General features: G+C 44.5%; 1 protein-coding gene across 1 annotated transcript; it reads right to left on the bottom strand.

Moving 5' to 3' along the window:
* Window positions 1-3994: 3994 nt before the first annotated feature.
* rnf214 (ring finger protein 214) lies at window positions 3995-9887 on the bottom strand. The gene is made up of 6 exons (XM_059336292.1): window positions 9355-9887; window positions 8235-8464; window positions 7870-8003; window positions 7447-7675; window positions 5535-5744; window positions 3995-5042 (listed from the first exon to the last, which is right to left on the bottom strand). Exons 1-6 carry the CDS (start codon window positions 9473-9475, stop codon window positions 4245-4247), a joined length of 1722 nt encoding a protein of 573 aa, XP_059192275.1. The 5' UTR covers window positions 9476-9887; the 3' UTR covers window positions 3995-4244.

Below are 9887 nucleotides of genomic sequence, written 5' to 3'. Positions count from 1 at the left end.
TTGTTTGTTTGGCCTTCAGACTGTTTGTCCCTGAGGAGGCTCTCTGGCGGCACGCGGCGTGAATAACCTGAATAACCTGCAGCTAACGGCGTCTTGTTTTAATTCTCCGCTGTAACTGACGCTCTGTGACCCGAAGAGACGGAGCGTTAAACTCTCAGAGATGATGGATTTTATCTGTTGTTTGTGAGGAAACGTCTCGTTTACGTCTCAGAAACTCTTTGAGTCAAACAGCGACTTAATTTTTCTGTAAAACATCAGAAACAAACATCTCAGATTTTATTTAACGCTTTAAACACTTTATTTACTATCCTCCTCAAACCTTGAAAACATATTTCTTTACTTGTTTAAAGTAAAACTTTATATAAAAATACTTTTTATTATTATATAAATGTATTCAAAATGATTTATTTAATTATTATTAAATATGCTTTCTTCTGTTTAATTTTTTATTTATTATTATTTATTAACAGAAAACAAGAGTTTTTAAAGAAAAAAAAAGTATAATAAAACTTATTATGCATTTTAATATATTTTTTAAAATTTATAATCATTTATATACTTTTTTTTCGTGGAAACAAATCACCTGATTCACCTTAAACATAAAAAAAAGTCACAACATTTCCACAAAAAAATTACTAAATAAAAAAAGAAGCAATATCTACATCTATATGAATAATAATAATTAATCATAATTAAATTAAATTAATATAATTAAGAATAATGCATTTAAACAAGTTAAACACTCAAATTGTTTTAAAGGTTTTTTATTTTGACACAAGAAAGAATAATGCAGGTTCACTGTACTGGAATAATAATAATAATAATAATAATAATAATAATAATAAATCTATTAAGAAAACTATTTTCTTTTTAATTGAAAATGAATAAGTATATGTTTAAAATCCGCTAGAAAAAATATCTTCACTTGTTTTTGTAATAACTTTTTTTTTTAAACATTTTTAATGTTAAATCTGTTTTTTGTTTCAACTTTTCCGTTAAAGTTGTGAGGCTGATAGTTTGTGAGTTTCAGTCCAGACGACAGCAGAGACTCAAAGCTCTGAGCGCTCGTTCTGCCTCTGTCCGTTATCTGCTGCTGAAGGAAATAATAGTCGAATAAAACTCTCTCGTTTGGCTGAGGGGCCCCGCGGGACCCTCTCCAGGGCCCCCGAGGGTCCCCAGACCAGGGCCCGTTTACAGCCCGCCCTAATGATGCTTGTTTGTCTGGCAGAGAGTAAATCACAGCGACATTAGAGCTGTCAGGCAGAGGCTGGAGGAGCAGCACTAACCTGCAGAACAACACGCTTCAGAACCTGCAGAACGTCTTTAACTCAACCTGCAGAACGTCTTTAACCTGCAGAACGTCTTTAACTCAACCTGCAGAACTTCTTTAACCTGCAGAACATCTTTAACTCAACCTGCAGAACGTCTTTAACTCAACCTGCAGAAAGTCTTTAACTCAACCTGCAGAACTTCTTTAACCTGCAGAACGTCTTTAACTCAACCTGCAGAACGTCTTTAACCCAACCTGCAGAACGTCTTTAACTCAACCTGCAGAACGTCTTTAACCTGCAGAACGTCTTTAACTCAACCTGCAGAAAGTCTTTAACTCAACCTGCAGAACTTCTTTAACCTGCAGAACGTCTTTAACTCAACCTGCAGAACGTCTTTAACAGAACCTGCAAAACGTCTTTAACTCAACCTGCAGAACGTCTTTAACTCAACCTGCAGAACGTCTTTAACTGAATCTGCTAAACGTCTTTAACTCAACCTGTAGAACGTCTTTAACTCAACTTGCAGAAAGTCTTTATAATCTGCAGAACGTCTTTAACTGAACCTGCAGAACGAACTTTAATGAAGCTGCAGATACACGCAGCTTTAACTGTCTTTAAAAACTATTTAATCTAACTTTATTGTGATCTGTGTGTGAGGTAAAGATCCTGATTAACAGTTTTATAATAAGTGTAATTACAGATCTGACTAAATTTGCATGTTCAAATCAGATAATATCAAAAATATTAAATCATAAATTAACAACACTTTCCCCTTGATACTGTAGTAAGCTGTGGTTGTATTAAAGATATTGTTATTAGTTTATTATTTGAGCATTTCTCAATGATGATTTCAGTTGCATCAACATCTGATGCAATTTATTTATTTAAGACAATGAGCCTCATGCAAGAACATTTTGTGTTCTTAGACAGGATCTTCAAACTCCTAATTCTCTCAGAGTAATGACATATACAGTCAATAAACAGCACAATATCTTGAGCTGTGGTCAATTATGTTTGTGCCAAAAAGAAAATTTAAAGTGGTGAATCTACAAGTTTAAAAGTGAGATTTAAACACGTCTTTAGGACCAGTTCTGGCTACACCCGACTGATCCTGACAGATTTGAGACCCAAACCCAAGCTGAGGTGAGAGGCTGTATTGTTCTTTACTAATACTAATATTAGAACAAGTCGTGCAGCTCATAGATACATTATGTCGCTAATCAACACGTCCTCGTACCTCAACATCAAGGCTGCAGTTTTAAACAGTTTGGATCCGTTTAGGCACCAAAACTACTTGGTTAAGTTTAGGAAAAGATCCTGGTTTGTGTTAAAATAATTTACATACGCAAATTTACCTGCAATACTTAATGTCAGTTAAGTTACATCAGCATGTCAGATTACTGATGTACATGCAGGAGGTCAAATAATGATGCTAACCTCTAGATTTACACAAACACAAGTCTCATTCATCCACCCCGACCTCTTCCCTCTGCCTCCCTCCTCCTCCTGCTCCTCCTCCTCTCTCTCTCTCTCTCCTCCTCCTCCTGCTACTCCTTCTTCCTTCTCCTCCTCGATTCATTACAGCAGCTTTACTGGAGACGAGCAGCTTTTATTGGCTCTGCTGCCTGTAAAATGTGTGTGAGATGGACGTTCACTCAGTAAACAGCAACCTACACACACACACACACACACACACTCACTGTCATTACTTCACACACACACACGACTGCAGATAGACACATTCTCTGCACCGTGTGTGTGTGTGATATTTATTGGGCAGCAACGGCTCCTTTAACCTCGCCCATCGACCGCCCAGCGCTCCCATTAAAGCTGACTGGGACGTCCACAGGGAGAGAGAGAGAGAGAGAGAGAGAGAGAGAGAGTGTGTGTGTGTGTGTGTGTGTGTGTGTGTGTGTGTGTGTGTGTGTGTGTGTGTGTGTGTGTGTGTGTGTGTGTGTGTGTGTGTGTGTGTGTGTGTGTGTGTGTGTGTGTGTGTGTGTGTGTGTGTGTGTGTGTGTGTGTGTGTGTGTGTGTGTGTGTGTGTGTGTGTGTGTGTGTGTGTGTGTGTGTGTGTGTGTGTGTGTGTGTGTGTGTGTGTGTGTGTGTGTGTGTGTGTGTGTCTGTCTTTAAAAGGCAATCGCTTGTTTCTTGGAGTGTTTATGGGCTGATTCCTCCATCTGAGTGTGTGTTTGTGTGTGTTTACTGTGTGTGAGAGCATCAGTGGGCAGCAGGGCCTTTATTTAGCTCATCACAACAGGAACCAGACTCTTTATGTCAGACAGAATTCTATTATTACAGATACTTCATCATATTTTAGTGAGAAGACTCCAGTTTCGGGTATGTTTTCTTTAAAGAAATCGGCAAAAATCCACCGTTTATCATAGAAGGAAACTGTAAAAACAGGCGTTATAGTCAGCGTTTGAACTTAACATGGAGAGAAGAGGAGGAGGAGGAGAGAGAAGAGGAGGAGGAGAGAAGGATGGAGAAGGGTGAGGAGGAGGAGGGAGAAGGGTGAGGAGGAAGAGAGGAGAAGGAGGAGGTAGAGACGAGGAGGAGGGAAAAGGAAGGAGGAAGAAGAGGGAGCAGGGTGAGGAGGGAGAAGACAAGGAGGAGAGGAGAGGAGGGAGAAGAGGAGTAAGAGAGGAGGAAGAAGAGGAGGAGGGAGGAGTAAGAGAGGAGGAGGAGGAGAAGTGGAGGGAGGAGGAGGAGGAGAGAAGCAAGACGTAGAAGGAATAGAAGGAAGAGGAAGAGGAGGAGGAGGAGGTGGAGAAGAAGAGAGAGCGGAAGAGGAGGAAGAGGGAGGAGGTGTTGGAAGAGAAGGAGGAGGGATAACAGATAACAGAAAACTTCATGTGTATTATTTAATGAACTTTATTGCAGGTTGTATTTTACAAAAACATGGTTAGAAAAACTGTGAAGGTGTCAGCGTGACCTTTGGCGTGGCGTGGCGAGGCGAGGCGAGGCGAGGCGGCGTCACTTCCCGGGGCAGAAGGGACACGAGTTGTTCTTGCTGGACTGCAGCCAGACGCGGATACAGTCTCTGTGGACGGTGTGGGAGCAGCTGAGCGGGTGGCGGCTCTCCGGGTCCACGTGGTTCTGACACATCAGGCAGAGCTTGCGGGCCGCGGTGCCCGGAGACGCCGCCCCCACCGCCCTCTGCGTCTGCGTTGGCGGGGGCGTGGGCCTCTGGATGGGGCCCGGCGGCGAGGGCCTGCTGATGGGCCCCGGGGCCGAGCGCTCGCCCTGCGCCAGCTTGAAGCCGACCTGCTCGATGACCTCCTCGAAGGACATGCCGGCCAGCGTGCCGCGGGAGCTCTTCACCTGCTGCAGCAGAGACGTCAGCTGCGCCCTGTTGCATTGTGGGAAGCGGGCACCCAGCTTCTCCAGGACCTTGTCCAGCTTACCGGCGGGGGCGGGAGCGGCTGCAGCGGGAGGCGGAGACGGGACAGCAGGGTGGACAGGAGGGGACGGGGACAGGTTGGGAGGCGGGGCTCTGATGTGCGGCTGGAAGTGAGGCGGCGGCGGGTGCTGCGGCGGGTACTGCTGATGTTGCGGCGGCGGCTGCATGGGCTGGAACTGGTGGTGCGGTGGCATGTGGTGGAAGCGGTGGCGGAACTGGGGGTGGTGTGGTGGCGGCTGGAACGGGTGCTGGAAGAAGTGAGGGAGTCTCTGCGGGGGGAGGGGCCTGTTCATCTGCATCATCGGAGGAGGCGGAGCCATGAACTGGGCGCGGGCCAGAGACTGCATCACCTGACTGAACCTCAGGTCGGCCTGAAGGAGGAGAGAGGAGAACCCCAAAATAAGTGTGTTTTGTTTAAAGAACTCGCCAAAAATCCAGCGTTTATCAAAGAAAGAAACTGTAAAACAGGAATTATCATCAGAGTTTCAACTTTCTGACCTTGAATTGAACAGAGAGTGGTGAGAAAGGAGGTGAGAGGAGAGAGAGGAGGAGAGAGAGGAAGAGGAGGAGGAGAAAGAAGAGGAAGAGAAGAAGAAGAGAGGAGGAGGAGAGTAGTGGAGAGGAGGAGGTAGGAGAGAGACGAAGAGGAGGAGGAGGAGGGGAGAGAGGAGAAGAAGAAGAAGAGAGAAGTGGAGGAGAAAGGAGAGAAGAGGAAGAGGATGAGGAAAGCCAAGAAGAAGAGAAGGAGAAAGAGGAGGAGAGAGAAGAGGAGGAGGAGGAGAAAGAAGAGGGAGAGGAGGACCAACATGGTATAAAATGTGTTTTCAGCTCCTCAGATGCTGAGACCCTGTCCTCCATCTCACCATGGGGACCTGGGGCAGGTTGGGGACGTTGATCCGGGGCAGGGACTCTAACTCGCGGCCCTGCTGCAGCTGCTGCAGGACCTCCTGGAAGCGGCTCTGCAGCTCGGCCTGGTTCCTCCGGACCAGCACCTCCTTCTTCTCCCACTGCTGCTTCTCCAGGACGTACTGCTGCGGGAACTCCAGCCGCAGCACGTTCAGGTACTGACCCACCTGGAGGAGAACCACACGTCTGAATGTTGTCGTTTTAAGTTAAGGCTGAACCATTTGGGAAAATAATCTAACTGCCATTTTATTTTCACTAATATTGCAATTTAATTTAATGAGAATTTTAAAAAAAATTCTCATCTTCTGTTCCGTTCACAAGCAATAAGTCCTCTTCCGAGATATGAATTTACCGAGCTGCTGTGCCGACCTGTCAGTATCAGTCCCGTCCCCACATCATCTCTCTGTGTGCGTCTGCGTGCGCCGAACTAAATCCTATCAACCTGTCCGTGCCGTCAGAGGTCCAAACACACTGTTGCATTATGCCGTTCGTTAGCCACGAGTTAACATTAGCTAAAAAAGTTGTGTTAATCACAAAAAGCTACTATTACTTCCTGTCGCTAAACAAATGCAGCTTTCAAAATAAGAGCACAGAATCTACAACAGAATATACAAGAAGACGCTGCATGGCACGTGATCAGAGTATAATCGGGACCTTTGCAATTAGGAAATCATCTTCGATCATAGAGGTGGGAATCACCAGAGGCCCCACGATACGATTTTATCACGATACTTGAGTCACGATACAATATTATTGCGATTTTAAGCATTTTGCGATATGGTGAGTATTGCGATACAATATATTGAGATTTTACTGTTTAAAATTACTTATTTAACTGCATTTTGTGTCCAAAAAATTAAATAAAATCAATAATTGTTTTGTCAAATAAGACAGTCTTTTTATTTCTCCACAATGAGAATCAAACCCACAGACTGACCCACAAAGTATTCAGTCAAACTGAACTGAACTGATATCAAACATGCAGTGCAACATTTGCTCCGGTGTGACTTTCATGTTCTGCTCAAGTCTAAAGAACGTGAGACAGACGCTTCTTCTACTGCCCGCGACGTCCACGCAACACAAGTTATCGCAAGTATATCTGCTGTTCCCAAACTTTCCTCAACTTCAAGCTTTACTGCTGTGTATAGCTTTGATACGGCTGTGTCTGTGAAATAACGTTCCATTGTCTTTAGCATGTAGCTAAAACCATCGTTTCCACAACGTTGTATGGCCTCAAGTCTTTGCACATGAAGAAAGCAATGGATTGTGTTATTTTCTTTGCGCGTTCTGAATTGAGAGGCAGTTTTGTCGGCTGGTTTCTCAGTAGCGCTGATGTAGCGTTAGCTTTGGCGTCATCAGTTAATGCTATGAGTATTTTATTTTCATGCAGCACTCTTTGCAAACTCCATGTGTCATTGGTCTCATTTGTCCCTTCCTTGTTAAAAAAAAATTCAAAATAAATCCACACGCTTGACATTAACGCGGACGGGGCTCTCCTTATTTATTATCTCCGATGCCGCCATCTTTGTTGTACCAACTTCTTCTGTCACGCTGACCATCACCTCTACTGACCTCACCAGAATAATACTCAACAGCACCATCTAGTGGATCAAAAAAGCAACTGATTTCATTTTAAGTACCAAAGAATTCACTTCACATTTTCCATTAATTATGACAAAAAATTATCGATACTTGGCGGCCATGAATCGATATTATATTGCCACGCAAAATATCGCGATACTATGCTGTATCGATTTTTCCCCCCACTTCTATTCTATCATATCGCGACATGATTGCAAATGCAATTAAATGTTCAGCCCTTTTTAACATCAGGAGATTTCCTCCTCACCTCCCTGCTGCCGGTCCTACCTCTCTGGCCCAGCCGTCGATGCGAGCCATGGCCACGTCCCGCTGACGCTCCACAGCGCCGATCTCGTCCTGCAGGGCCAGCAGCTCCGCCTCCTGCGCCTCCTTCCTCACCCGCTCCATCTCCTGCCTGAGCTCGTCCAGCTCCTCCCTCCACCTGCGCTGCTCCTCGCTCTGCTCCTCCGTCAGCACCGCCAGCTTCCTCTCGCTCTCCTCCAGATCTTTGGCCAGCCTGAGGAGGAGGAGGAGAGAGGAGGAGGAGGAGAGAGAAAAGGAGGAGGAGGAGCAGGAGAGAGGAGGAGGAGGAGAGAGGAGTGTGACGGTGAGTATTCTTGTTTCTGGTGATTTTCTAAACTTTATCTGAGGATAAAACTTTTATATACAAGGTTATTATCTTCTCTTTCTTTAATTTAATTAATTGCTCACCTGTTCCTCTCCTCCTCCGCTCTGTTCTTCTCCGATGTCATTTCCTGTTTCTTGGCTAAGAAGTTCTTCCGCGTCGCCTTCGAGTTGTTGAGCTGCAGTTTGACCCTCACAGACTCCAGTTTGTCCAGAAGAGCCTGAAAACAGTCAGAGTGAGTGAGAGGAGGAAGGAGAGGAGAGGAGGGTGGAGGAGGAGAAGAGAGGAGTGAAGGAGGCGGCGAGTGCAGAATGGAGGAAGAGGAGAAGAAGAAGAGGAGAAGAGTGGAGGAGGTGGAGAGGATGAGGAAGAGGAGGAGGAGGATAGTGTGTGTGTGTGTGTGTGTGTGTGTGTGTGTGTGTGTGTGTGTGTGTGTGTGTGTGTGTCTCACCTGGTGCTGCCGTGTGGCCTCCTCCTTCTTCTTCTGCACCTGTAGTTTGTTTTGCTCGTGGTTCAGCTCGTCCTCGTCCTGTTTCCTCACCAGGCCGTCGTATCTCTCCGTCAGACTCGCGCTGTACGCCACCATCGCCGCCAGCTGGCTCTCCCAGTCCGCCGCCGTGTTCACGCCGCGCTCCTCACTGGTGCTGTCCGTCTGCACGGCCTGAACCTTCTGCAGCAGCTCTGAGCAACACGACACCGAGACAAAGACCGTAAACAAAGAGTGACTAAAGATGACAAATGAATCCTCTGAAATCACCAAAAATACACCATTTCTAGAATTAAGAAACTGAACTTTCCAACAGTCCTTGGACGGATCATAGCTTACGCATATTTCTGTTATAAAAAGTGGCCCAAATTTGGGGCGGTTAGTGCAAACGCACTAACCAGATCCTGTTAAAGATCCTGTTAAAAACATTAAATTCTGCTCAGAGACACTGAGAAGACATGATTGATTCTGCTGAGACCAACGGTCACATGACAAATATTCACTGGAAATCTGTTTACACAGAGCACAGAGGAGAGGACAGGAGAGGCTGCAAACATGACAATACTTTTGGTAATTTTGTGTCTTTTTTGGTCTTTTATGGTAATTTTGGTCATTTAGCGTCAATTTAGTGTCTTTTGGGGTAATTTTACGTCGTTTTGGGGCCATTTTGTTTTTGAATCAACAATTGTGACACCTGGAACAGTGTTAATGTATAAATTCCATTTTATTCAAATTAAAAATATATATATTTTCTTTACTTTTTTTTATTTCTGTCATTCAAACTGTGTTCTTCTGCACAGACATCTTTGAGTTATTCCCACTTCTAGCCATGGTTGTGCTAATTCCATATATATTTATATAGATTTTTATATATTGCAGTGAAACACAAGGACACAGTGAGAGAATGTAAAAGGAGCAAAAAGCAACCCTGAAACGTCTCGTTGGCGTTCAGAGGGTCAAAAACATTTCCCCAATTTCACTTCCTGACTTTTATTAAAGTAACATGTCAATGCAGGAATTTTACTCGCAGTGGAGCATTTTAATTTTTAATTTTCTCTCTTTATAAACAATAACTCGCTGTCACCTTCCACCGTCATGTCTGCTAGTGCGAGCTCCAGATCCTCCAGGTCCTCCTTCAGGGCTAACTGCCCGGCCTGGAGCTCTTCTCCCGGGGGGAGGCTCGCCGTGTCCCCGCTAGCCTCCATGCTAACATCGGTAGAAAACAGAAAGTACCAGTTTAAAGCTGCTCAGTTTGATATCAACACAGACTGCGAGCTGAACAAATAGCTGGCAGTGATAGCGGTCACTCTCAGCTGATAAAATGTTCTTTAAATTATATATTTTATCTCTTTTCGCTGTTTTTAAACTCCAGTCAATAGAAGCTGCCGGCGGTTCGCTAACCACAGGGAAATAACAGTGTGTCGCTGAATGAGATTCCGGCTGAAACATGAAGCGGAACATAAAATAAAGACACAAAAAGCGTTTACGGGGGAAAAAAACGGTTGTTGTTTTTTTGAATGATAAAAAATAATTATTGAGCATAACCGACCAGAACAAATATCAAAACATAAAGTAAATAACACGTGAAGGCAAACATATTCGATAAATAAATAAATT

The sequence above is a fragment of the Centropristis striata genome, chromosome 7, assembly GCF_030273125.1.
Source record: "Centropristis striata isolate RG_2023a ecotype Rhode Island chromosome 7, C.striata_1.0, whole genome shotgun sequence".
Taxonomy (NCBI): domain Eukaryota; kingdom Metazoa; phylum Chordata; class Actinopteri; order Perciformes; family Serranidae; genus Centropristis; species Centropristis striata.
This window is presented reverse-complemented; position numbering and strand designations above follow the sequence as displayed.

What these genes read in the sequence shown, in the direction of transcription:
- rnf214 (XM_059336292.1), bottom strand. Translation starts at nt 9,475, where the DNA reads ATGGAGGCTAGCGGGGACACGGCGAGCCTCCCCCCGGGAGAAGAGCTC. An exon ending in AGGCCACACGGCAGCACCAG is followed by an intron (nt 8,004 to 8,234) that starts GTGAGACACACA and finishes GACTGTTTTCAG; the next exon opens with GCTCTTCTGGACAAACTGGA. An exon ending in ACCTGCCCCAGGTCCCCATG is followed by an intron (nt 5,043 to 5,534) that starts GTGAGATGGAGG and finishes CTCCTCCTTCAG; the next exon opens with GCCGACCTGAGGTTCAGTCA.